This window comes from Amblyomma maculatum, chromosome 11 (assembly GCF_055883805.1).
Source record: "Amblyomma maculatum isolate TAMU_Amacu chromosome 11, ASM5588380v1, whole genome shotgun sequence".
Classification (NCBI taxonomy): domain Eukaryota; kingdom Metazoa; phylum Arthropoda; class Arachnida; order Ixodida; family Ixodidae; genus Amblyomma; species Amblyomma maculatum.
In genome coordinates this window covers 132,475,535-132,502,852 of record NC_139354.1, presented here as the reverse complement: position 1 = coordinate 132,502,852, position 27,318 = coordinate 132,475,535, and the positions used below count along the sequence as shown (strand labels likewise).

Genomic DNA, 27,318 nt, shown 5'->3' with positions numbered 1-27,318 from the left:
GAAGTGGCCCGTAAAGGTCAACGCCAATGCGGTCAAAAGGCCGGGCCGGGCATGGAAGTGGTTGTAAGGGGCCAGAAGCACGAGGTGTGGATGACTTCCGGCGCTGACAGGCGATGCAGGAGCGGACGTATTTGCGAATATAACCGTACATGCCGCGCCAATAGTAGCGTTGAGAGATTCTTTGAAACGTCTTGACGACACCAGGATGGGCACACTGAGGGTCGGCATGGAAAGAGGCGCAAAGTTCATGTCGTAAATGGCGAGGAATGACGAGAAGCCATCGTCGACCATCAGTCATATAATTGCGGCGGTAGAGAAGACCATCTCGTAGGGCAAAGTGTGGTGCTTGAGGTGGTGGCGGCGCCTGAAGCGGCCCAGGCAGAGCTGGCACTCGAACGGCTTCTCGCCCTTGTGGATGAGCATGTGCGCCTTGAGCTGGTTCGAGTCGGAGAACTTGGAGTCGCAGAGCTCGCAGGCGTACGGCCTCTCGCCCGTGTGTACGCGCAGGTGTCGGCGCAGGTTGGCCACCTGGACGAACTGGCGGTCGCAGTGGGTGCAGTGGTACGGCTTCTCGCCCGTGTGCAGGCGCATGTGCGTCTTGAGGTGGTGGTCGCGCGTGAAGCGCTTGTGGCATTCGCGGCACTCGAACGGCTTCTCTCCCGTGTGCGTGCGCTCGTGGTTCTGGAGCACGTGCTTGTAGCCGAAGCATCGCCTACAGACAGTGCAGGTGAAGGCCTTGTCGCGCGGCGCCTCGCGTCGTCCCAGCAGGTTCGAGAGGAAGGCCAACTCGCCCGTCGTCGAAGAGGCGGCGCGCGACAAGGTCTTCACCTGCACTGTCTGTATATTTACCGCCTAATGCCATGGTATCCTTGTAGCTATGAGACACATTTTAGAAAATAAAATAGAGACGTCGATCATCTACACAGACTCCCTCAGTGTTTTAACGTCCCTATCCTTTTGGAAATGGTATAATAAGAACCCAGTCCAGAGCTCTCTTTATAACACCCTTATGTTTGACCATAAACTAGAAATTAAAATTACACTGTGTTGGGTGCCAGGCCACCGCTGTATACCGGGTAACGAGGCAGCTGATATGCTTGCTGTGTCAGCTGCCCTTCGAAATGACAGAGACATTGATAACTTATCATTACCTCAAGCCACACATAAAAAATATGATTCGGCAACAATGGCAAGAGGAATGGGACACAGCAACAGAAAATAAACTACACACAATAAAGCCAAGCATAGGCAGGTACACCACAAAAAAACAAGACAGATTTAAAGAAGTAGCCCTGTGCAGGCTGAGAATTGGTCAGACATACACAACACATACATATCTTTTAACCAACTCTCCTGCACCACACTGCTCGAGATGTGGTGATCGGCTTACTGTCATTCATGTTTTAACCATATGTGCACAACTGGAAGAAGAAACGAGACGTCATTTCCCCTCCTTGTTCACTCATCAAATACCTGCACACCCATCCATTTTTATTGGCGACAACCCAATGTTTCCTTTAAAAAAAGTGCTTAAATTTTTATCACAAGTAGGCTTTTTACATGAAATTTCTTATCGACGTGAGTCTCAGCCCGCTCCTCCTTGAGAGGACGGATGAGATTTTTTAAAACATCTACTTATACATTGCACATCCATTATATATTGCAAATTAATTTTAGGCCCTATACACCATTGTTTTTAGCGACATTACAGAGCGAATACATTTTTAGGCCCTATACACCACTGCTTTTTATCCCTTCATGAAACATCACAACTATTCCATTACATAAACTTCAGTACACCGTTAACCTTAAGTTTGGCGCTCTTTGGCTTGAGTCGCCCTTGCGTCATTAAAATCCATCATCACCATCATCATCACCAGCATTAGGCGGTACGATGCTGTCAACATGAGCTTAGTTTTGTTGCTGTCCTATCTCCGACCAGTATCTCGCTGAAGACGAACGATCCTCAAGAAAGATTAATTTTTAGCCTTCCTTTATCAAATATCGTATTCCCAAAGAGAAAAACAAATATTAGCATGCTTTAGTGGTGTTGGCGCAAGGGACCCAAGGTGGGCTAGCGGGATGCGCGGCCGGTATGCAAGTTGACGAACTGCTGTTCTCAGATAAAGCTTGATCGCTTATTACCGCGCGAGACGGACGACATTCCAGACACTGCAATATAAATAATGATGCTGTAAATTTAGCTTCTTCATGTGATTATACTGCGTAAGATATATCGTTTGCGGCACACAATTGGTAACCGTCGCCCTGTCTATGAACTGCGATAGGTTGTGTGACAAGTGGGTGGCAATCTCAGCTAGCCGCTTTTAAGTTTGGTAAACTCCTGTAAGGGTAATAATGGCGACTGCAGCCATGGAAGTATAGTTTTGACTTGATTAGGTACCATAAAAGTGAAGGAACGGCATCAGACTTCTTTTTTTGTCTGATTTGACTGGTATTTATTGCGCCTACATTGCTCCCAAGCTTCAATGATAGGCACCGGTGCGAAATTATCACAGAACAGTAAGCGGATTTAGAAGTCAAACTGTTTCTCGTTTCCACAGAAGAGGCCCGAAGTATTTAAAGTTTCTTCGTTTGCAAAACTTGGAAAAACATCTATGCTGAAAACTTTTGCAGCATCGAAAGCTGCACAGAGAAAAGAGATCCACCTTTCATGGAAATAGTTTAAACAAAAACGGCCGATATTCTTGTTTTACAATTGAGAATGAGAGGCGCGCTGACCGATAGCGTTGAAGAGCGAAGTGCCCCTTTGCGAAAGCACTGCCTGCCTACTTGTCGACCTGAAGAAATAATTTGTAAGGTAAAATCTCCAAATAGATTAATCAAACTCTCGGCAAACAGTGGCACGTGATTTATTTGGTTTTGCTGCCGTCCACCGAAACGCAGGATAAAGCGGACCAAGAGAGCATTAATCGCAACACCGCACCGCCAGCACTCCGCAAGCGACGTCTTTTACGCCAGTTCCCCAATTTTGCCTCTCCTTACTCGGCCCTACTGAAAGTGATCAGAGCCTGTCGGCGTCGCGTTTTTAATAAGCAATTTCGGCTTTTGTTACAGGGACAATTGAAAAAAATTACACACATGAATAAAAAGAGTTTTGCTTCCGAAACCTGTATTTACTGCCTTTTCTAATCCATCTTAGGTTGCCTTTAGTACTACAACCTACGAAATGAGTTCTACAAGTTTACGGAACTTTAGGTCCTGCCCATTCCTGCAGTACAGGTAACCCTAGCTTAACTTTCACAGGACGCCGGCGCCGCGCATTCCCTGGACACGAGCCGTCGAGGCTGCTATTTAGAAGCGCAGTGGTCGCTGCTGGTTAGACGGTGGCGGCAGCACCATGCAGTAGCACACACGTTTTCTTCAGCATGCGTGGGCAGCATGGTGTAGGAACGGGGATCACAAGACGCGGTCGTTCTCAGTGGATGTCTTGAGCTTGGAAAGTTAAAAAGATTTGATTCAGCAGGTTTCGGTTCATGAATGCTGGTGTTTAACTCTGTTATGAAGGATGTGATCAGAAGGAAAGAGGTTAATAATTCGTTCAAAAACTCGAAGCTGCTCTGTAAAATAAAAATGAACTGTTCCTCGCCGGCAAGCATTTCCCTAGGGTTCAGAGCTGATTGTTTTTTCCGAAACGCTAAGAGTACGCGGGTTTGCTACAAATCACCAGACTCACTTTGTCGAATGCGCGGAAGGTGTTTATTTCCTGCCGTTTAAATGCGGAAAAACGTACATAGGACGGACCGGCAGATCTACTAACGATAGACTGAAAGAACATAAAATTAGCGTCGATAAAGCACGCAGGCATATTGGAATACATGTGAGTGATTGCCCTTGCAAACCTTGTATGGCTGAGTATGCACAGTGTAAAATTGTCTATAAACACGCCGAGCAGCTGGTTCGGGAGATAATTGAATCAGCCGAGGTAGCTAAGCTTGGAGGTGACTATATCGGTAAACCATCTGTACTTTTGACCAAAAAAGAACTGGAGCTGTTGGATATTGTACAATGATTCATATGTGCGGCAGAAGTCACGTGTCTGTGTTTTGTACTGCGCGCAATAGTGTATAAAGCAATGTATGCCTCGGAATAAACCTGTTGAAAATCGGCGCTCGTGGTGTGTTCTTGCGCTTGTGTCCCATCCATGGTTTGCGCTGCCCCTGAAGAATGACCAACAAGCCCAAGCTGCTGTTCGGGCTATATTGGACAGGATTACTGGTTTTACATATCGAAGGGGAAGAGTTCGGAACATTGGTTATTGCCCCATTTTTCAATAAATTAACTTCGCGGTAATTCACATGAAGACCACTGCTGCTTCGTGCTTTATTTGATCGTAATTATGAGCTTAGCAAGTTCATCTTTTGTCTAAAATGAAATTTGTTTCACAATTCATGGCGTCATCATACCCGCCATGAAATAAACAACTTTGAGCTAGCCGAAACTTTTACCGCTGCGTTAAATGTGGTAACATTTCCTCAAATCTTTCTCAGAACATGCTAAGTTTGTTTGCTTGGCGCTCTTTAACGACATAGTACAGGCGACCGTAAATAAAAGGACAAAAGTTGACAATTGCACAGATGATGGCTAAATGCTATTTTTCGGTCACACAATAGGTAAATTCTGCTATAGTAAGGATGCGACTAGATTATGCGATGCGACTAAACTCTTAATATCCATATTCCCATTCCGTCAGAACAGCGCCCAGAACCACGCCGCTTGCATCAGTGTCTATTTTAGCGAGAGCTACATTGGCCACCGTCTCGCCATGTCTCCGTGCGGGTATGCGCATCTCCGAAGAGCGAAGAATGAAGATAATCAAGAAGGAGAAGAAAGAGAAGAACAAGAAGAACAAGAAGTAGAAGAAAAGAAAAGAAGAAGAATAAGAAGTAGTAGTAGTAGTAGTAATAGTAGTAGTCATGGGAGGCAGTAGCTAGCAGCTGACATGGCCGAAGACTGAACTGGACGCAGCGCTTTTGAAATACGTTTGGGAGGAGCTCCCAACTCGGGTTCTCCTCTGATACGACAGGGTGATATCACAGTCAGACGCCCAAAACCCTTGCATTCACCTTATCCCTATGCACCACGAAGGCACGTTCAAACGTCTAAGCTAAAGCAAGGATTTATATGTTAGCTGGTAGGTTACGCTGTCGCGTCATCACGAAGGTGGAAGTGAAACGAAAGCAGAGAGAAAGAGGTGCCGTAGTGGAGGGCTTCGGATCACCGCGCAATAGAGGTGCCCCCTATGACATAAATAAAGCTGGAACCATAGAGTAAACTACTATCTGCTAAAGCCATTTCTACTTCCAAGGCGAACCTAATGGTAGCCATGCAGATAGGTTACGCGTAACTCCAGATTTAGTCACAAGCGACATTATAGCTATATTTATTGGTCCAGCAGGAAGAGTGAAATGGCGGAGTACAGGGAGAGAGACCAGTAGGCGGCGTTATGTATTGAACGATATAACAGGCAGGCGACCAAGAGGAGAGGTTCGGGCTGCTGGTGAGAAGCCGCGTTAAAGGGGGGGTGGGGGATGAATTTATTTATTTATAAATAAATAAATAAATAGGAGCATTGACCAATAAACCTGCGAAGTTTTTTCAAAGTGTTCGACTTGAGGAAGTCTGCGACGACGGCGCAAAGTTTGCTAGGGTCGGGTAGAACGCCATCCTTGGTGATGACATCACCAAGTTTCGTTAGCTTAGTATCGCCAAGGTAACATTTTTTCAAGAGGGGTTCTAGGCCGGCTGATACAAGAAACGTGAGTATGCGGTGAAGGCGTAGGAGGTGAGAAGGGAAATCTTTGGAGAAAACGAAAATGTCATCACAACAAAGACACGCTTTCCATTTGAGCCCACTGAGTATATTCATCATTCTCTCGAAGATGGCTGGGGCATTGCACATGCCGAATGGCATCACAATAAATTCAGTCGTCGGTGGTAATGAAGTCTGTATTCGGGCGGTCAGCGGATGCCATCGCTACTTGCCAATAGCCGGAGCGTATATCGAGCGAGAAAAATTTGTAAACAGTCTAGCACATCGTCTATTATTGCTTGTGGTAAACATCCTTGTGGGAGTTCTTATTCAGACGGTGGTAGTCCACACAAAAACGGATTTTGACATCTTTGTTTTGACAACAAGACAATGGGGGAGGCCCAAGGGTTGTGCCATGAATGTTTCAACCCTGCCAAAATATGAACGTGATTCTCACGCTTGACACGGCGCAAAGAGGGCGAACCGTGGTATGGTCGCTCTGGCAAGGAAACGTGCGTCTCTTTGTCAATTTGTTGTGATACGGCTAAGACGAATCTAAGGAAGGCTGGGACACGTCAAAGGAAGCACTAAAGAGCTAAAGTTGGGCTACTATTTGGTCACGCTGAGCTAGCCGAAAGTAGGTAGTGATATATCTCGATGAAAGGCGTCGAGAGAAAGCGTATCGCTCGTGGCTGCACAGGATGTCAGGGCTGCGACGTGAGGAAAAACCAGAGGTTCGAAGAACATGTGAGACCATGTTCCAGGTCTTCAATGTAGCCTAGGCTCTCGCCCCGAAGAACAGCTATCGGGCAGGGAAACGGGTTGGAGTCATCATAAATCGTGATAAAGGCGAAAGGAAGAAGGAGGCGACGATGGTGGATGGAGGCGGCTGAGGGTAGAAAGAGGACAGGCTAGGGAGGGCAGAGACGGAATTTAAGGGTGACGAGAGCAGAAGAAAAGGGGCAGGGGATTTCAGTGTCTGCCGCTGCATCAAGTTTAAAGGACGCGCGCGCAGAGGGTTCACACAATGAAACATCATACATAGGGGAAAGCGTAACTTCAGTGCGGGCACAATCAATCACTGCACTGGGAGTCGAAAGAAGGTAGTAGCCGAGGATGACATCGTGAGAGCAGTCACAGAGCACCACTATCTCGACGACATACACAATGTCGTTTATAGAAACGCGTATGCCATGAGGATGATTCATTGTAAACTGCCTGTACGAAGAAAAAGACAGAACGCCGAGTCACGACTTTAGGAATTTGGTGGCTAAAGGCATCACTAATGACGGACACTGAAGCACTCTTATCCACCAGCCAAACAGTGGGAAAGCCTTCTACGAATAGTTCGCTCATGTTTGCGGGACAAGTAGGACGACTTAACGAGTTCGTCAAACGCGCAGTTCTTGCTTCTGGAACAGCGGTATTAGGCTTTACTCTTGCGTAGGGCCTTGTCGCCGGAGCATCGGTGAAATGGAAAGTCGTTGAGGCGAAGGGGAGCGTCTAGTGCTGTATGGAGCAGGAGATAGAGACAATACGAAAGAGACATTGGACTTAGGTGGATTGGTATCGTAGTGGTACTGGGGCACATAATTCCCAGTATGAGGTGGCTGCAGCGGCAGAGACGTGGTCCGCAAACCCGTAAGCGTAGCAGATGGGGCCATTGTTGGTAGTTCTCTATGGGTTCGTAATGCGTTTTCGCGGTCAAGAAATTGAAGACTGAGTTGGCATGAAAGGGGTGGACCATAACATTAGGGGCCACTCTGGTAGGACGGAATGGGAAAGCGGACCCCACGGTCTAGCGGTTACGTCAGCGTAAGTCAATGGTGCTTGCAGAGGAGCAATGGAGACTAGGTGATCGAACTTCGGTGAAATTCTCTTTAATGACGTGTTGGATAGCCGGCGCGATGGATGGCGATGGCACGATGGCCGACGCGAAGAGCGAAGGACAGACGGTCGGTTAAACTGGATGTATGAGTGGAAGCTGGCGCGCAACTCCTTTGCGGATGAAGTCATGGATGCTCTGCATAAATTGTGACTGCTCCGCGGATAATGGAGGAAGAACCAAGCCAGCAATTCCGTCGGCAGCTGCGGCAGACTGCCGAGTAGAAGGGTCTTGCTTCTGTAGCTCGTCAGACCTTGGCACAGGGCTATAACTCCGGATACGGAAGTAGGATTCCTGACAACGAGCACTTGTTTGAATACTTCGGTCTTGGGCATAGACAGACTGACACGTTTGGAGAGGTCAACCACGTCCTTGATGTACCTGGTAAACATTTCTGCCGGAAGCTGAGCCCGGCATAGAGACATTGTTTGACGCTGAGTTTACATACTGTGGGACGTCCGCGAAGCTCTTAGAGACATCTTGGAAAGCCAGCTTCATGAGAGGTCGGGATCTCGGCGTCTGTTTCTCGTCCGGGACTTATAAGCGGACGTTACTTAGTTTAACTGAATGGTCCAACCGATTGTAAGTGCTAACACGCTCGAAGGAGGCCAGCAAGTCGTCAACATCGTTCTTGTCGGTATCGCAGACGAAAGATGTTCCACACTGGCGTGGTGCCTCGGAAAAGAGGACGGTGGCAGGTATGTGCGCTGATTGCTGGCTACGAGATTCTTGCATTCTAGCCCAAGATGGTAACGTGCGGTACCGAGGTTTCAGGGTTAATATCTTTGCTACGACCGGGACGACGACTGAAACACCCCCACTAAGTGTAAGGTGTTTATTGTAACAACATGGCGGTGGGTGATGACTCTGTACCAGGCAACTGGGTGTTGCTCAAAGCAAATCTACAGTGTCAACGACGCATTGGCTTCACTTCGTCGACCTCTGCGATTTGTCGCGTGAGCTTCTGTCGGTCGGAACTACTGCACTATATATATATATATATATATATATATATATATATATATATATATATATATAGTGAGGCTAGTTTAGCATTGCAGTTGGAGAAACTAGAGGGTATGAATTGGGATGTTATGGGGCGTAGTAAGGTTAGGAGGCCGAATGAGGCATATGCTGAACTGAAGGACCGACGTGCACTGTGTTATCGAGGTTTACCAGAGCGGCGAGAACTAGGAGTAGGCTTTCTTGCTCGGAAGTATATATCTGCTGACATAGATGAATTCTATAGCAATAATGAAATGATGGCAGGCATTGTAATTACGCCTAATAGACGGTATAATCCGAAAGTTGAACTTGCGTCGACTAGATCATTCAGAGGATCAGTGTCGCCGCCCTAACCTTCTGTTTTTTGGCGTAAAGGATGCTGATCGTGAAACTTGGGCAGAGTCTGAAAAGTTGATTATTGACTTCTGCAATACTAACCTAAATGTCTCAGTTGAACCCCTGCACATAGAACTAGCGCATCGACTCGGGCATGTCGACAGCATGAAACAGAGACCGATAGTGGTAAGATTTGCTCACTGTAAATTCAAATAACAGGTCCTTGCAAATGAAAAAAAAATTAAAAGGAACCGATTTTAGCATCTCCGAAGACTATTGCCAAAACACTCGCCAAATCCGTAAAAACCTAGTGCAGTTTGCAAAGGGCCAACGTGGGAAATTCACCCTCCGGCATGATAAGTTAACCATAGGAAACACCACATACACTTTTGATCGAGCTTCACAGCAGGTAGTTCCCCGCTCCTCATAGCTATCCACAAGTCCCTCCCACGACTCGAATTTCAACACTGTATCTTTCCTTTATACTAACATAAGAAGCCTTCTTCCTAAACGCGATGCCCTCACAAGTCTCATAGACACCACCTAGTGCAATGTCGTCGTACTAACTGAAACCTGGCTAAATGAACTAATAGATTATAGAGAAGTGCAGACAATTTTCCCGAGCTTCGAGATTTTCCGCCGCGATCGATTAAGCAGGCGAGGCAAAGGCGTGCTGATAGCCACCCATCGTAACCTTCAATGCTTTAATCTACAGATTGACTCACCCCTTGAAATACTGTTCATTTGCTCTCGTGCCTCATTTCCGCCCATGATAATCTGCAGTACTTACCGCGCTCCAGACAGCGACGCCTCGTTCATTCCACTATTTCATGATGCTATTAATACCGTAACCACGAAGATTCCGCATGCTACTGTCTTTATATTAGGGGATTTTAACTTTCCCGCGATAAACTGGTCTTGCCCTTCTGAGATCGCATCAAATTCCGCCGAGTGCTATTTTGTGAACACATGTCAAACCTTTGCCTTAACTCAACTAATCTCTTCACCAACAAGACAAAGTGCACAGTCATCTAGCACACTTGATCTGATTTTAACGTCACATCCAGAGAATGTTATCCCTTTCATATCTTCCTGGACTTAGTGACCATTCAATAATTCACGCTACGTTTCTCAACCACCTGCCAAAACCTAAGACAGTAACTAAAACACTCACTCTTTATAACAAAGGCGATTATCTAAGCAATACCCGTGAACTAGCAAATTTCTGTACTTCGTTTCTTATTGATTTTGAGCGAAGGTCCACCGAGACTAACTGGCTTCTTTTTAACAATAAAATGAACAGTCTTGTAAAACAATACATCCTTACAATTACTGTAAGTGAGCGCGTTAATACCCTTTGGTTCAATAATACATTAAAGAGTCTTAATAACAAGAAGAAAAGATTGTTTCGAGCAGCCAGACGAAATAACAACCCTAGTACATGGCAGAAGTATTACGTAGCCGAAAAACAATTTAGCGCTCATGTTTTTAAAGCTAAGCAATCATTTTTTAATACCACGCTCCCTGAAATGCTACGCAAAAGCCCTCGTCAATTCTGGAGATGTATCAATCCTAACAATGGCAACCCAATAACACTTAATCATAATGATGATATTACTACAATTGCGGAACATGAAGTTGGTGAAGTATTAAATATGACCTTTAGTTCTGTATTTACTCGTGAACCAGATGTGGACCTACCGGATTTTCCATCCTTTTTGTTTTCCTTCTATGCCCGATATATCATTCGAACCCCACGGCATTGTTAAATTAATTGATTCTTTGAAAGTAACATCATCAGCAGGTATTGATGATATTAACGCAAAGGTACTAAAAAACACAAAACATATCACAAGTGTCCTGTTGTCTCATATATTTCAGCAATCGCTTTCATCGGGCATTGTACCGCATGACTGGAAAGTAGGTAAAGTCATTCCAGTACCAAAAAAAGGGCCTTCATCTTCCCGTCATAATTACCGTCCTATATCCATTACTAGCGTCTCGTCTAAACTAATGGAACATGTAATCTTTTCTCACGTTCTGAAATTTCTTTTATCTGTTAATTTCTTTCACGCCAGCCAACATGGTTTTATAAAGGGCTTTTCTTGCGTCACACAGTTAGCTCTATTTATTAATGACCTAAGCTCCAACCTTGATCACAACATTCTAGTGGACGCCCTCTTCTTAGATTTCGAAAAGGCGTTTGACAAAGTTCCCCACCGGCGGCTTTTTTGAAACTTTCCCTGCTTAATCTCAATTCCTTGGCACTTGACTGGCTTCGTAACTTTCTAACTAACCGGCAACAGTTTGTTCTCGCTAATAAATGCTCTTCTTCTCACTCTTCTGTTATATCTGGGGTACCCCAGGGCACAGTCCTGGGGCCCCTGTTTTTTCTTATCTATATAAACGACCTGCCAACTGACATATGCTCTAACATACGCCTATTTACTGACGATTGTGTTGTGTACCGTCCCATAATCACTCACAGTTATCGCCAACTTCTTCAATCTGACATTGATCGCATTTTAACTTGGTGCAGTAAGTGGCTCATGTCTCTTAACGTGGAAAAAAAAAACTTCTTTACTTTCTTTTCACAGGCGTCCCTCTGAACTACCTTTTAAGTACCTAATAGCTAATTCAGAAATTGCAGCAGTAACCACATATAAATACCTTGGCCTTCACTTAACACATGATCTTAAGTGGACATACCGCGTAACTCAAATTTGTAAAGAAGCAAATCGAGTTCTGGGGTATTTGCGGCGAACACTACGTCTAGCACCACCATCGTTAAAATCACTAGCCTATGTGACATTTGTACGGCCCAAACTAGAATATGCATGCGCTATTTGGGACAATAATCAACTTAATCTTTCTAACACGCTAGAAGCAATACAAAACCGTGCCGCTAGATTCATCTTCTCTGCATATTCTTATCATGAAAGCGTAACGAAACTAAAATGCAATGCTCATTTATCAAATTTAGCTAACCGGCGTAGCATCGCAAGACTATCTCTTTTTCATAAATTCTATTATCATCTTTCGCACGAATCTGTTAACATCCCTGCATACCGCATCTCCAGCCGCACGAACCACGAAAATACAACCCATCTTCCGCAAGCCCGCACATCTGCGCATCTATATTCGTTTTTCGTTCGCACAGCAAAAGGCTGGAATGACTTGCTTGCCGACGTCGTACTCCATACAGACCCATCAATGTTCAAAGCATCACTCGAAGCAATAATATGCCCTGTAACCCACTCGCTCATGTAATACCCCTTCAATGGGCCCTTTGAGGTTGAAATAAATAAAAAATAAATAATGATTAACATCTTGATGATGCTTATCGTAGGCTTGTACCGTTCCTGGGAGGAAAGAGTGCGAAGTCTAGAGAGTCGACGAGCTTCTTCAGCCAAAGAGAGAGTATGCGCGAGTGAAATTTAAGCAGAGAGTGAGAAAGGTAAAAACGTGTCCACAGTAGTTCGTGGAGTCCGTGCGTAAAAAGGAAAAAAACAGACTGTAGCCTGTCGTTACGTGCCAAGCAGTGTTAAATGCGTGCGTTATAAACGGAAGGACTTCATCCCAGATTTTGTGGCAGCAGTCGACATACAGTGCGAGCATATTGCTAAGCGTACGATTGGTGCGTTCGGTAAGACCGTTTGTTTGTAGTTGGTAAGGGGTTGAAAGGCGAAAATGGGATGAGCAGAGGCGAAGAAGTTCCTCTACAACTTCTGCCGTAAACTGTCGCCCAGGGTCGCTCATTAACACACGAGGAGGCCCACGTCGAAGAATGATGGACCGTAGAAGGAAAGCCGAGACATCAGAAGCAGTGGCTGACGGTATGTCATTAGTTTCTGGTACCGTGTACGGTAATCCACGCACACGATGACCCAGCGGTTTCTGTTGGAGGACCGGGGAAATGGTCCTAGAAGGTCAATTCCCGCATGTTTGAATGGGGTTCGTGTTGGCTTTATAGGCTGAAGATGGCCAGGTGGAGAGCAGGTTGGGTGCTGAAACGCTGGCACTGCAGGCAGCTGGCCACATAACGTTGAGTAGTTTGACGCATCTTCTGCCAATAAAAACGTTCCTTAGTCCTGTGCAATGTCCTGGCGAAACTCAGGTGTCCAGCTGTGGCATCGTCGTGCATTACCTGAAGAACCTGACACCAAAGACTTGTAGGAACTACCAGAAGAAACCGCGCACCTACTGACCAGTAGCTCTATCTGTATAGTAGACCATCACGAATGCAGAATGAGGGCGGAGGGTTCCGGAAACTTGCTGCATCAAAAAGCGGTGCCAACTCTCTGTCGTTTCGCTGCGCAATCTTGAATTCACAACATTGAGGAAGCTTGGAGAAATGGCAGCTATATATTCATTCAAGATCTCATTGTCGCAATCAGTAGTTTCAAGCGGCTACCGTGACAGGCAGTCAGCATCACCGTGCTTACGACCACTCTTAAAAGACCGTAAAATTGAATTCATGAAGGCGCAAAGCCCACCGCGCAAGGCGTCCACAGGGGTTACGAATGTTTACCAGCGCACGTAACGTATGATGGTCCGTCACAATTTTAAATACACATCCATGAAGATATGACCTAAACCGTTGAACATCGAAAACAACAGCTAAGTATTGCTGCACAGTTACTTAGTAATTACGCTCAGCTTTGCTCAAAGAACGGCTTGCATATGCAACGACATCTTCATTGCCATTGTGGCGCTGTATGAGCACAGCACCAACTCTAACTGCGCTGGTGTCGGTGTGAAGTTCTGCTGGAGCTGATGGGCAGAAGTGCCGTAGTACAGGCCCTGATGTCAAAATTATTTTAACTGAAGAAAGGCGGAGTCACAATCGGCAGTCCACTTGAAAGTTACATCTTTTTGCAGAAGACAAGTAAGGGGATATGCTAGGTCAGCAAACTTTGGAACAAAACACCGGAAATAGGAGCAAAGCCGCAAAAAACTCCTTCGTTGTTTTAACGATTTCGGCGGTTTAAAACAAGTGACAGCTTCGAACTTTTTCGGATCAGGCCTGATTCCATCCTTGTCTACGAGATGTCCAAGTACCACAGTCTGGCGTTCTCCAAAACGACCTTTCTTTGAATTGAGTATCAGACCAGCGTTTCTCAATACACTCCAAGACAGTTTCTAATCGACTGTTATGTTCACAAAAAGTAGTCCCGAATATCACTACATCATCCAAATAACACATAGAAATGTGCCACGTAAGTCCGCGCAAAACGGTATCCATCAATCTTTCTAACGAGGCAGGAGCTTAGATAATCCAAACGGCATCACATTAAATTCATACAGCCCGTCTGGGGTGATGAATGCCGTCTTTTCTTTATCTTCTGGGTGCATGGGGATCTGCCAATAGCCTGATCGCAGGTCAACTGAAGAAAATAGGAGGCAGAATGCAAACAATCAATGGCGTCATCAATACGTGGCAGGGGATACATGTCCTTCTTGGTAACAGTATTCAGCCATCGATAATCAACACAAAATCGCCATGTGCTATATTTCTTTTTGACTAGTATCACAGGGGCAGTCCACGCACTAGACGATTCCTGAATGATGTCCTTATACAGCATATCACGAACTTGTTCTTCCATTGTTTGGCGCTCTGATGAGGATACACGATAAGGCTTCTGACGAATTGGATCAGGCGTCCCAGTATTGAATCGGTGCTGAGTACGGGAAATAGAAATCCGTGGTGATGAGTCCCGAGAGAAATTGAAAGCCGCAGTATGTTTCAATAAAACTTACACTAAACTGTGACGGTCACTTGCTGGCAGAGACTTGTTAATCATGGCAAGGAATTTTGTCTTATCTAGTTCTGGGCATGCGGTAGGCTGGGAATTGTCTGTGCTGAGCACTGCCACTGATTTAAAAGCGTCTTCGTCAAAGTTGGCAAGTTTTAGACCACGTGGTAATACAACAGGTTCCTCAGAGCGGTTAGTCATCCACAAAGAAGAATGGCCATTCATGAATGAGATGACGCAGTGTGGAATAAGAATACTTTTCTTCGCGCAGTTAAGGAAGAGTGGTTCAACCACAGTGTCGAACTTATCACTGGTACAGCTTGAACTAACAACTTGTATAAACTCTGCTGACATTGCAGGAATGACTGTCTTCCAAAACCGAAAGCGTGCTGGGATTCGCCCGCGAATTTTCGCACAAAGCAGATTCAATTCGATTGCTCATAGAAATGTCTCCGTTGCTAAAGTCGAGAGTGGCCCCACATAGTTCCAGAAAATTGAATCCAATAATTACGTCATGCGTTGATCGAGCGAGTACTGCGAATTCAGTTCGGAATGTGTGGCCGGCGATAAGATTCACGGGACAGATTCCAAGTGGGTTAAGCGGTTCGTAACCAACACCACACAATGTCGCCGCACTATCCCAACCAAATATAATTTTACGACCAAGGCAGTTTTTAAAAGCGAGGCTTATAATAGAAATGGTTGCACCTGTGTGCAACAACGCCATAGTACGTAAACCGTCCACGAACACTTCAATCCGGTTCTTTAACATCGAAACGGGCAGAGGCATAGGTAAGCTAGAATCATTTGCGACCTCACTTCCATCGGCCGCACTCACTAGTTTCCCGGAGGTGGCGACCGTCGTCGGGGAGAAAGGGAGCGTCGTAGGCGCCAAGGTGGTGGTTTCAGGCTGCGGTCGGAGTCGGGGATTCGTTTCGGTTCAGCGTCATTCTTGCGTTCTTGTCGGCTCACTTTTGCTCTGTACTCATTCCGGCCAAGTATTCTTCTATATGAATCATAATTGTCTACAGGAAACCTTGTACGGGAGTTCACCCACTATCAGCGATACTGCTGGTACGGACGGCGATTGCGGCGAAAATGCGATATGTGGCCTCGTTCATTCGATGAATAAGGCTCGTCGTCGCTTGGATTAAACGCATCGTGTTCTGGATGTAGTCGACGAGGAGGTCGAGAGTGCTCGCTGTTGTAGGCATTGATGCTGACAGGTTGGATGTTCGGGCGATGAGCTGCAGAGCATCGGATGTCCGAAGGAGTTGTAACAGAGGGAGCATAACCGGTAGAAGATGGGCTATTTATTGTCTGCCGAAGAGGTGCCACTGTATACGGGTCTCACGTGGCCCCCAATATCTTGATTCCTCCGAAGCTCCACGCGGATGATCTGTCGAATTGTATCTGCCATGCTCGTCGCTTCAGACACATCCACACTGGCGACAGCTGTGACATTAGGCAACCGACCAAACGTTGGAAGGATACGGCGTCGCTCCAAACCTTCGAACGTGCGGCAGTGTCGTGGTACATCAGCGCTGGTATTCAAACCCTCCTTGCAGATGAGAAAGTTGTACACATCTTGCGCTATTCCTTTGAGGAGGTGGCCCACTATATTCCTCAGGCATACGAGCATCAATTATTCTGTATAGCTTGATGACTTCTATATAAGTCGTGCAGGTCTCTCCAGGTAATTGCGCTCGCTGAGCCAGAGTCTCTCTTTTTTCGAGCATCGGCATCGCCGAATCATGCGCTCATTTCTTCCATGAAGCGATCCCAGGGGGTTAGGGATGCTTAAAGATTCTCAACCCATGTTAGTGCAGTTTCTTCAAGGAAGAATACCGCATTCGCCAGCTTCGTATTCGCATCTCCACGGTTGTATTTGCTCACCCAATTGTAGTTGGTGAGCCAGTCATCCACGTCTTCCCCAGGCTTGCCATAAAGTGTCGGGATTCCCGATAAGGCTGTGGGGTGGTCGGTTATGCTGCTGGCTTGGGCTGCGTTGAAACATCTGCTTGCGCCATCTCCGTCAGTAGGGGGGGGGGGGTAGCCCAGCAATTCTGCTTCGGTGGTGTCGGAGAGGTTCCGTGGTGATCTATACCCCGCAAACTCCACCACATTTGTTACGAGGTTTATGTACACAGATGTTAGGATGCGCTGGAAGTTAGCACACCAGAGCAGACAGAACCAGCTTCCTTTCTTCTTCTGCTTATCCCGCCAAAACATCATCTTCCCCAGTACAGGACGGCAGGAAGCGCGTGGCACTATATATATATATATATATATATATATATATATATATAGGATGCGAGAACATATAACGTACTTGGCCGCTTAAAAATTATAAAGCGAAGTGTACACTTCATTTAAAGAAACATGTTATTGGACTCGACGTTTCGACCAGAAGCTGGCCTTCATCAGGAGTGCGAATGCAAACGATGCGGGTAGGTTCTGTGGGCGAAGAGTTGAAAAATAAACAGGTGGCGGAGAGGCATACAGTGGTATTGTAGTGGTGGATAGGGTAAAAAGCAGGTGAGGCATGGAGTGAAAAAAATGCAGGTGGGGAGTGCGAGGAAAAAAAAAACACGGCACGTAGAAGGAAGAACAGTAATAGGTATGACCACAGGCGACGAAACAAAGAAAAGCGTACACTTCGCTCTAGTATATATATATATTTATATATATATATATATATATATATATATATATATATATATATATATATATATATATATATATATATATATATATATATATATATATACATATATATATATTGTAAAACAGGTATTGGGCTCTGATATGTTCAGCGCCTGTTGCTGAAGAGAACGACGACAGGCATGTTCAACGCGCGTGACGGGCAGGAGAGAAAACGACAACGAAGCTCGCTTCGACGCACGTACGTGTGCTCACACGTCTCACGACTGATCGCAGAATGTTCCATTGACTATTGACGAGGTCTTCTACAACAAGTGGTGGAGGTGCTGGGTAATCCCCTCAACCTGGAGCTTCGCAGCCGAGCTTTGCCTACCACTTCCGCGATTCCTGAGACCGCTAGCCAACAGCTAACCCCAAAGCCTGTCATCTGTCCCGGTGCAGCGCGTCAGCGCGACCCAGCCATCTTCAGCGGCACCGATGACACGGATGTAGAAGACTGGTTGGCGTCGTATGAACACGTAAGTGCGTACAACAAGTGGGACGACAACGTGAAGCTCGCAAGCGTCATTTTTTATTTGAGCGACGTGGCCAATCTATGGTTTCGCAACGATGAGAGTGACATCCCTACCTGGGCGGCTCTCAAGACCAGCCTGACCGAAGTTTTTTACCGTCCCGCTATACGTAAGCTTCGCGCCCAGCAACGCTTGCAAAGTCGGGCACAACAAACCGGCGAGAACTTCACCAGTTTCATAGAAGATGTCGTCGACCTCTGCAAGCGCGTCAACCCTACAATGAGCGACGCCGAGAAGATCAGGCACATTATGCAAGGCATTGGCGATAACGCCTTCCACATGCTCGTCGTCAAAAATCCCCAAACTGTGCCCGACGTTATCAGCTTCTGCCAAAGCTTCGATGAGCTGCGCAAAAGGCGGCTTTCCACACGACGTGCTGGCCTTCAGCAGGCCACCCTTTCCACCTTGGCGCTCTCCGGGGACGTGTCTAGGACCAGCAGTCGCTAATTCAGCACATTCAACAGTTTGCTCGTGAGGAAGCCGCACGCCAGCTTTCCTTGTCCACCTTCACTTGCCCGCCAGCACCTGCGCCTGCGCCGCCGCTCACTCCCACTCTTCAGTGTGTTATACAAGAACAGGTCGCTGAGGTTCTGCCTTCACTTCCTCAGCAGCTGTTGGTGGCGGCTCCTCTCACGTACGCTGATGTTTTGGTGCAGCCACCACCCCCTGTCGCCCCTGTGTACAGCCGGTCTCCCCTCCTTTACGAGCCTCAGGGACGTCAGCAAACTGAGCAACCTACAATCCCCCCTTATCGTCCGGTTCTCCGCCGTCGACCAGAGCCACACCCTTCCAACCCCTGGCGCACACAAGACAACTGACCTATTTGCTACGCCTGTGGAGTCGCCGGCCATGTGGCTCGTTTGTGCCGCAATCGTGGCCCTCGTCCCTACGACTATACACGTGAGCCGATGTACAATCTTCCTCTGTCCCCCTCGCCTGTGTTCCCTGAGCCTCCTCCGCAGTCCTCTTCAAGTTACGATCGCCGCTCCCACCGCTCGCCTTCTCTTGGCCGTCGTTCCCGTTCCCCGATGCTCCGCCGACAATCAGCCGTTGACACGGAAAACTAACGGCCGCAGTTCCGGAGGCAAGAACTGCGCCATCAGGGACCAACTCAAGACCTGTTCACGTACCAGCCAACATTATTACCATATTCATCGAGAGAGCTCCTGTCGAAGCACTTGTAGACACTGGCGCAGCCGTTTCTGTTCTTAATTACGCCCTCTGTCGCAAATTCAAAAAGGTGATGACGCCGCTTCCTGCAATTTCTCTTCTCACAGCCAGCGCTCAGGACATTCGACCATTAGCCGCCTGCACCGCCCGCCTTGTCATCGACGACGTTCAATACACAATAGAATTCCTCGTCCTCGCCCGCTCATCACACCACGTTATCCTTGGTTGGGACTTCCTCTCCAATCATAACGCCATTATAGACTGCGCCCGTGCTCAACGTGAGTTATCACCCCTCAGTGACACTTTTTTCGACACACCGCTGCTGCTGCCGCTACCGTGCACGTCGCAGAGGACACCGACGTTCCGCCTTTCTCCTCAGTGCCTGTTCCTCTTTATTGTGCTGCTCTTTCCGACGCCACTGTTATCTACACACCTTCGTTACGATGCGCTGACCAAAAATCTGTGCTGCTACCCCATAATGTGCTGACAATTTTTCGCAACTGAAGTGCTATTTTTATTTGTAACCCGTGCCCCTGCCCTACCACTTTACTTCGTGGCCAGTCAGTAAGTAGTGTTGCTTTGCTCGATTCCACGCCCACCTATCCCTTCGGCGATACCATCGCCAGTCAGTAAGTAGTGTTGCTTTGCTCGATTCCACGCCCACCTATCCCTTCGGCGATACCATCGCCGGCCTTCACATCAGCGCCATAACACCTATTCGTGTCGCCACTCTATCATCCCTCGAAGTTTTCCACCGGTCCATCGACGCTGGCCTGACGCCCTTACAACGAGCCCAGCTTGTCGCCATCCTACAAAGTTTCGCGGCTTCGTTCGACTCCCAGCAACATTCGTTGGGGCGCACAACTACCGTTACTCACCGTATTGATACCGGCACCCATTCCCCTTTGCGCCAGCGTCCGTACCGTGTTTCAGCCGCCGAGCGCCGCATTATTGACGAACATGTGACGGACATGCTCCAGCGCAACGTGATCCAACCGTCGCACAGCTCTTGGGCGTCTCCGGTCGTCCTGGTCAAGAAAAAAGGCGGTTCCATCCGATTCTGTATAGATTACCGCCGACTGAACAAGATCATGCGCAAGGACGTTTATCCTCTCCCTCGTATCGACGACGCCCTTGACTGCCTGCAGGGAGCTGAGTTCTTTTCTTCAATAGACCTGCGTTCCGGCTACTGGCAGGTGCCGATGGCAGAGGCCGATCGCCCAAAAACCGGTTTCGTCAAACCCGATGGCTCTATGAGTTTAATGTCATGCCATTCGGACTGTGCAATGCCCCTGCCACATTTGAACGCATGATGGACAACCTACTCAGAGGGCTCAAATGGCACACTTGCCTTTGTTACCTTGACGACGTTGTCATCTTTTCACCAGATTTTCCATCTCACCTCCAGCGCCTTTAAACAGTTCTGCGATGCCTGACCGACGCTGGCCTCCAATTAAATTTAAAGAAGTGCCGTCTCGGAGCATGGCAGCTAACCATACTCGGACATGTCGTCCCCAAGGATGGCGTTCTTCCCGAACCGGCAAAATTACGCGCTGTGGCAGAATTTCCCAAGCCAATATGTGAAAGAACTCCGCAGCTTCGTCGGCCTCTGCTCGTACTTCCGCCGCATTGTTCGCAATTTCGCCACAATCATCAACCCTCTCACCAAGCTTCTGTCCAGCCACGATCTTTCAGCCTGGTCTCCGCACTGGGATGATGCCTTCGCGACACTTCGCCACCTTCTGACGACTCCGCCAATCCTGCGTCATTTCGACCCTTCTCCTCCCACGGAAATCCACACTGATGCCAGCGGCGTCGGCCTCGGCACAGTACTCGCTCAGCGGAAGTCTGGCTTTGATGATTATGTTGTCGCTTACGCAAGTTGGACCCTAACAAAAGCTGAAGCAAACTATTCCGTCACCGAGAAAGAGTGTCTCGCTATTCTCTGGGCAATAGTAAAATTTCGCCCCTACTTGTATGGCCGTTCTTTTGATGTCGTCACCGATCATCACTCCCTCTGCTGGCTGTCTTCTTTGAAAGATCCTTCTGGTCGACTGGCTCGTTGGGCTCTGAGGCTCCAAGAATACGACATTAACGTCATCTATCGCTCTGGCCGTAAACATGCCGATGCTGATGCTCTCTCACGTTCTCTCTTGCCGTCTGAAGCCACTCCTGCTATATCCGTGCTACATCCCACCAACATGCCCACCGATATGACTTCCGAGCAATGCAAAAACGCATGGATCGCTTCACTCCTGTATTTTTTATCTGGCCGCGCTTCACGACCTCCTTGCAGCGCTCTCCGTCGCCAGTCTCACCATTTCGCCATCAGAGACGAGCTCCTCTACCGTAGGAATTACCTTCCGGATGGTAGAAAGTGGCTGCTTGTAATTCCGACCCATCTACGCTCCGTGATTTGCTCCCATTACCACGACGATCCCTAGTTTGCCCACGCCGGCTTATTGAAAACCTTCACTCGCCTGCGACAGCGGTACTACTGGCGTAGGATGTACCGTTATGTTCGTCGGTTCGTCCAGTCCTGCCAAGAGTGTCAGCGCCGAAAACACCCACCTCGCCAACCCGCCGCTCCTCTGCAGCCGCTGACCTGCCCAGCTCAGCCCTTTGAGCGTTTTGGAATAGACCTATACGGCCCGCTTCCTAGCACATCAACAGGCAATCGCTGGATCATCGTTGCAGTCGATCATCTCACACGCTACGCCGAAACGGCGTCTTTAACATCTGCTACAGCCCAAGAGATTGCCGCCTTCATCCTCCATCACATAATTATTCGCCACGGGGCTCCCAAAGAATTGCTGAGTGACAGAGGTCCCGCTTTTCTTTCTGAAGTTGTCGAAGCTGTTCTTAGAGAATGCAAACTCGTTCACCGCGCCACCTCCGCGTACCATCCGCAAACAAATGGAATGGTTGAGCGTTTTAACCGCCCCATGGGCGACATGCTAGCAATATATGTCGCTTCCGACCATTCCAACTGGGACCGCGTTCTTCCATTCATCACATTCGCTTATAACTGCCATACAAGCAACCACCGGTTTCTCGCCATACTTCCTCCTGTACGGTCGTGAGCCCTCTTGTACCATGGACACCATTCTCCCTTACCGACCGGATTCTTCTGAATTCACGACTGTCTCACAAGCTGCAACTTATGCCGAAGCATGCCGCCAGCGTTCCCGGTCCTTCACTTCTCACGCCCAGCAACAGCAGAAAACCACCCGAGATAATTCTGCACTTCTTCCTACTTACCGTACAGACTCTTTGGTCTGGCTATGGGTGCCTTCTTCCAGTCTCGGCCTTTCATCCAAACTTCTGAGCAAGTATCAGGGCCCCTACCGTTTTGTCAAGCAAACATACTCCGTCAACTACCTCATCGAACCCCTTACGCCATCCACTGACCACCGTTGCCGAAATCGTGAAATTGTACATAGTAACCGCCTGAAACCTTACTACGATCCGGCCATCGTCACATCGCCATAAGCCGCCAGGATGGCGTCTTTTCGCCCGGGGGAGTTGTAAAGCAGGTATTGAGCTCTGATATGTTCAGCGCCTGTTGCTGAAGAGAACGACGACAAGCAGGTTCAACGCGCGTGACGGGCAGAAAAGGAAACGACAACGAAGCTCGCTTCGACGCTCGTACGCATGCTGACACGTCTCACGACTGGTCGCAGAACATTAAATTGACTATTGACGACGTACTGCCCTGTTCAAGGTCTTCTACAACAATATATATATATATATATATATATATATATATATATATATATATATATATATATATATATATATTTAGAATATATATATATATATATATATATGAAGGAAAGAAGCCAACAGTCGGTGAGGCCAAGGAAAGCACTGGGGATTGTACTTTGTCTTTTTTTATTTTTACTTCGGTAATCATATAAATTAGTAATGTAATCTGTTTGAGGGAAAGATAAACACAAAGTAGAAGAAAAAAAAACAACGTGCCCATGGTGGGGACCGAACCCACGACCTCCGAATACCGCGTCCGGTGCTCTTCCAACTGAGCTACAATGGCTTTTTTTTCTTTATTTCCTGACCGAGGACGTACAGAAAAAAGACACATGTGACATCACTAACATGACAAAATAAAAGATCAAGCATTGACTTGAAGCTTCAGCCTTCCTTAGCTGAAGTTGTCGGATTAAAAATCCCTCATATGTGAGAACCCTTCAAAACTAACCATTCTGGCTCTAGTTTTAAAGCTTTCTGTTCGTCCACATATGCCCGTATGCTCTCTCTAAAGAGCTGTCTCGCGGAACGTGCATCGACGTCACCGTGCTCTACAGCCATTCTGCTTTTCCATATGCTGTGGAGAGCCAGTAGCATCAAAAGATCCAACTGTGTATCATTGTTCGCTTCTACTGGCAAGAATCGGATACCATGATGTAGCTCAGACGCTTAAAAAGGAACTGAGCTACATCGGCCGCTGTCCCATCTGCTAATTTCTTGGGTATTAATGTTGTCTATATACGAATCTTGAGAGTGTTCACCAGCGCCGCCCTCAACCATAGCGGTGGACGTGGAACGTACTATGTCCACGGAAATAGTTTGGTCCGCTATCACCCTTAATCACCAGCGTGTAGTGACAGGGGTTTGCTACCGTCCACCTTCCTCGTTGCCTACGTTTAGTGAAGAACTTTATGATGCTATTAATATGGTCACTACACGTTTTCCTTCATGTCCACTTTTCTTATTTGGTGATTTTAATTTTCCGAACATAACATGGATATCGGACCCCCCTTCAATGTCCCCGTTCTCTTCTCAAGGTCGCGAGTTCATAGATGTATGCACAACATTCTCTTTAGTACAATTGTGCACACAAGCAACTAGAATACCAGCAAACGCAGCGAATATACTATATTTAGTCTTAACAAATCGATCTGACAGTATCACCTATAACATACCTTCCGGGCATCAGCAACCACTTGCTGCTGCAATTTGACATTAACCTATCTCCTACGAATAACCTTAAAAAGAAAAAAAGTTATACGTGACTACAACAGAGCAAACTTTGAGGCGATAAATAACGAGCTATCTTCTTTTATCGATGTTTCCCTCGATAACTTTGACAACCGTAGTGTGCAAACTAACTGGACCATGTTCACCAATATAGAGACCCACCTAACTGAACAGTTCACTCCCCTTCGCACGGTAACCGATCACTCAAACGCTCCTTGGTATAACAATCACATCAAGCGTCTATCTAACAAAAAGAAACGCCTCTACCGTGTTGCGAAGCTTTCCCCAACTAGCGAGCGATGGGCTTCATATACAGTTACGTCCCATATGTACATGCATGCGCTCAAAGAAGCTAAAACGAAATTTTACTCTCGTGCAGTGCCCTCTATGCTAACCCCAAATGTGAAAAAATTCTGGCGTGTCATTAATCCTTCCACTGATGATAGCATCGCCCTAACTTACCCATCAGGTGAACCCGTTCCTTCCGACGTTTGTGCTACAATTCTGAACCGCGCATTTACTGACAACTTTACAACCATATCTGATGTACCTATGCCAACAATACACTATTCAAACTATTTTATCATGCCCCCAATAACCATTGATATGCCAGGTGCCAACAAGCTTATTGATGGTCTCAGTTTTCACTCTGCTCCGGGATATGACTGTATCAATTCAAAGTTCTTAAAAAACACTTCGGCTTATTCTTCTATAATGTTATCAAAACTTTTCCAGCAATCACTTGATCATTCAACACTTTCTAATGAGTGGAGGTTCCAGTCTACAAATCCGGCAGTAAAGCATCCCCTAGTAATTATCGTCCAATATCCCTTACTAGTACCTGTTGCAAAATGCTCGAATATATAATATTCACTAACCTTGTTAATTTCCTCGAATCGAAATCGTTCTTTACATCAGCGCAACATGGTTTTCGGAAATCTTACTCGTGTGAAACACAGTTAATATCATTTACACATGCTCTGCATCACATTCTAGACATCTCATCACTAGCTGACTGCAGATTCTTAGATTTTTCTAAAGCGTTCGACAAGGTCTGTCGCAAACTACTACTTCACAAACTATCAAATCTTAACATTGACTGTAACTTATTCAAATGGATTGAATGTTTTTTGCTTAATCGCTCACAATTTGTCTCTGCTAATGGTTATAATTCTAGCTTTACAGAGATGTGTTCTGGAGTTCCACAAGGTTCTGTTCTTGGTCCTCTTTTGTTTCTGATTTACATTAACGATCTTGCCTCTCTTGTAAATTCTCATATTCACCTTTTCGCCGATAATTGTGTCATTTATAGAGAAATAACCAATGCTAACGACATTACCTTACTTCAGTCAGACCTTTCTGCTATTGGTAAATGGTACAAGGATCGGCTAATGCAGCTAAATATTAACAAATGCAAAGTCATGCGCGTATCTAGAAAATCTTCCTCCCCACCCCACTACTACCTCGATAACATTTCCTTGGAATCAGTCCCGTCATACAAATACCTCGGCGTCCACATTACTAGTAACCTCGACTGGTCCCTCCATACCAAGAACATAATTAAAAATGCTAATCGCATGCTAGGCTACTTACGTCGCAACTTTTATAATGTTCCTTCTCACTTGAAACTGTTACTATACAAAACATTAATAAGATCGAAACTCGAGTATGCTACACCGGTATGGGACCCTACTCAAGTAACCTAATTACTGATCTCAAGATGGTCCAAAATAACTCTGTACGTTTTATTCTTGCTAACTACAACCGAACAGCCAGTATAACAGCCATGAAGACTAATTTGTGCCTCCCTCTACTGACATCGCGCAGAAAATTTTTCCGCATAACCATGTTCCACAAGTTGTACCATCATCCCGCTCTTCGTGATCGCCTCATTCCCCGTCCAAGTTATGTATCCCATCGCATTGACCATCAACACAAAGTTGGAATTTTATCATGTAACACGAAATGCTTCTCGCAATCTTTCCTGCCGCGAACCTCACGAGACTGGAACCACCTTCCCGCAGAAATTGTTGGCATTACTAACTATGAGCAGTTCCGCGTAGCTCTAGCTAACATTGTATACTCAGGTGCAATTTGACATTCATGTACATACTGTACTCTCTTCATTTTTGTGAATCTACCACTCCCCCCTGTGTGATGCCTCTGGCCCTGAGGGGTAATGTAAATAAAAATCAATAAAATAGCCAAGAAAGTAGCAGATGGGAACGCGGCCGATGTAGCTCAGTTGGAAGAGCACCGGACGCGGTATTCGGAGGTCGTGGGCTCGGTCCCCACCATCGGCACGTTGTTTTTTCTTCTACTTTGTGTTTATCTTTCCCTCAAACAGATTACATTACTAATTTATATGATTACCGAAGTAAAAATAAAAAAAGACATAAAGTACAATCCCCAGTGGTTTCCTTGGCCTCACCGACTGTTGGCTGCTTTCCTTCATGTATTATAACGAGTACCCTCATTTCCCCTTCATTTATCTCTCTCTCTCTCTCTCTCTCTCTCTCTCTCTCTATATATATATATATATATATATATATATATATATATATATATATATTGTGAGCACTGTGAAGCGCTTCTTCTTCCACACGGCTGAACATGCTGCTTCATCTTCATCCTGCTCCCTCTTGTAGATACCCATCGTCATCGCGGAGTGTGTTTGGCTGCAGTGCGTGACAAAGGCTTCAGGTCTGCAATAAAGCCTGATCACCCAAGTCCGACCTTCGCGTTCCCTTACACGTGGTGGAGGTGCGCCTTGATTTCCCCGCTGCTTCGTCACCTGCATCCACCTGGAGCTTCGTTCTGGCCGCCGTTTGACCCCGACCATGATCGTCATGACTGAAGAGGGCCACTCCGCTATTCCGGCTTCTACCAACTCGACTCTAGCTCCCCTTGCCACTTGGAGTGTCAGTAGCCTTCAGCGCGACCCGCAGATGTTCGCCGGTCTCCGCGGCGACGACGCTGATGACTGGCTCGACAGCTACGACCGGGTCAGAGCTTTCAACCGGTGGGACGATTCTCTTAAACTAACTAATGTGTCCTTTTATTTGACAGATGTGGCCAAAACGTGGTTCCTAAATCATGAATCGACTATTCTGGACTGGGCTACCTTTAAACAAAAGTTACGCCAGATTTTCTGCGCTC

At 46.7% G+C, this 27,318-nt stretch overlaps 2 protein-coding genes and 1 non-coding gene across 3 annotated transcripts; 2 read left to right on the top strand and 1 right to left on the bottom strand.

The window, feature by feature from the left end:
* Positions 1 to 294: 294 nt before the first annotated feature.
* LOC146174989 (uncharacterized) lies at positions 295 to 8,393 on the bottom strand. Its single transcript, XM_084585497.1, has 2 exons — positions 8,253 to 8,393; positions 295 to 852 (listed from the first exon to the last, which is right to left on the bottom strand). The coding sequence occupies exons 1-2, from the start codon at positions 8,391 to 8,393 to the stop codon at positions 295 to 297; spliced, it is 699 nt and encodes a 232-aa protein (XP_084441623.1).
* Positions 8,394 to 8,506: 113 nt separating this feature from the next.
* LOC146174988 (uncharacterized) lies at positions 8,507 to 18,438 on the top strand. The gene is made up of 2 exons (XM_084585496.1): positions 8,507 to 8,534; positions 17,861 to 18,438. The coding sequence occupies exons 1-2, from the start codon at positions 8,507 to 8,509 to the stop codon at positions 18,436 to 18,438; spliced, it is 606 nt and encodes a 201-aa protein (XP_084441622.1).
* Positions 18,439 to 26,389: 7,951 nt separating this feature from the next.
* On the top strand, positions 26,390 to 26,462 carry TRNAP-CGG (transfer RNA proline (anticodon CGG)). The gene has a single exon. It is a non-coding gene; the product is annotated as a tRNA-Pro (tRNA).
* The last annotated feature ends 856 nt before the right edge of the window (positions 26,463 to 27,318 follow it).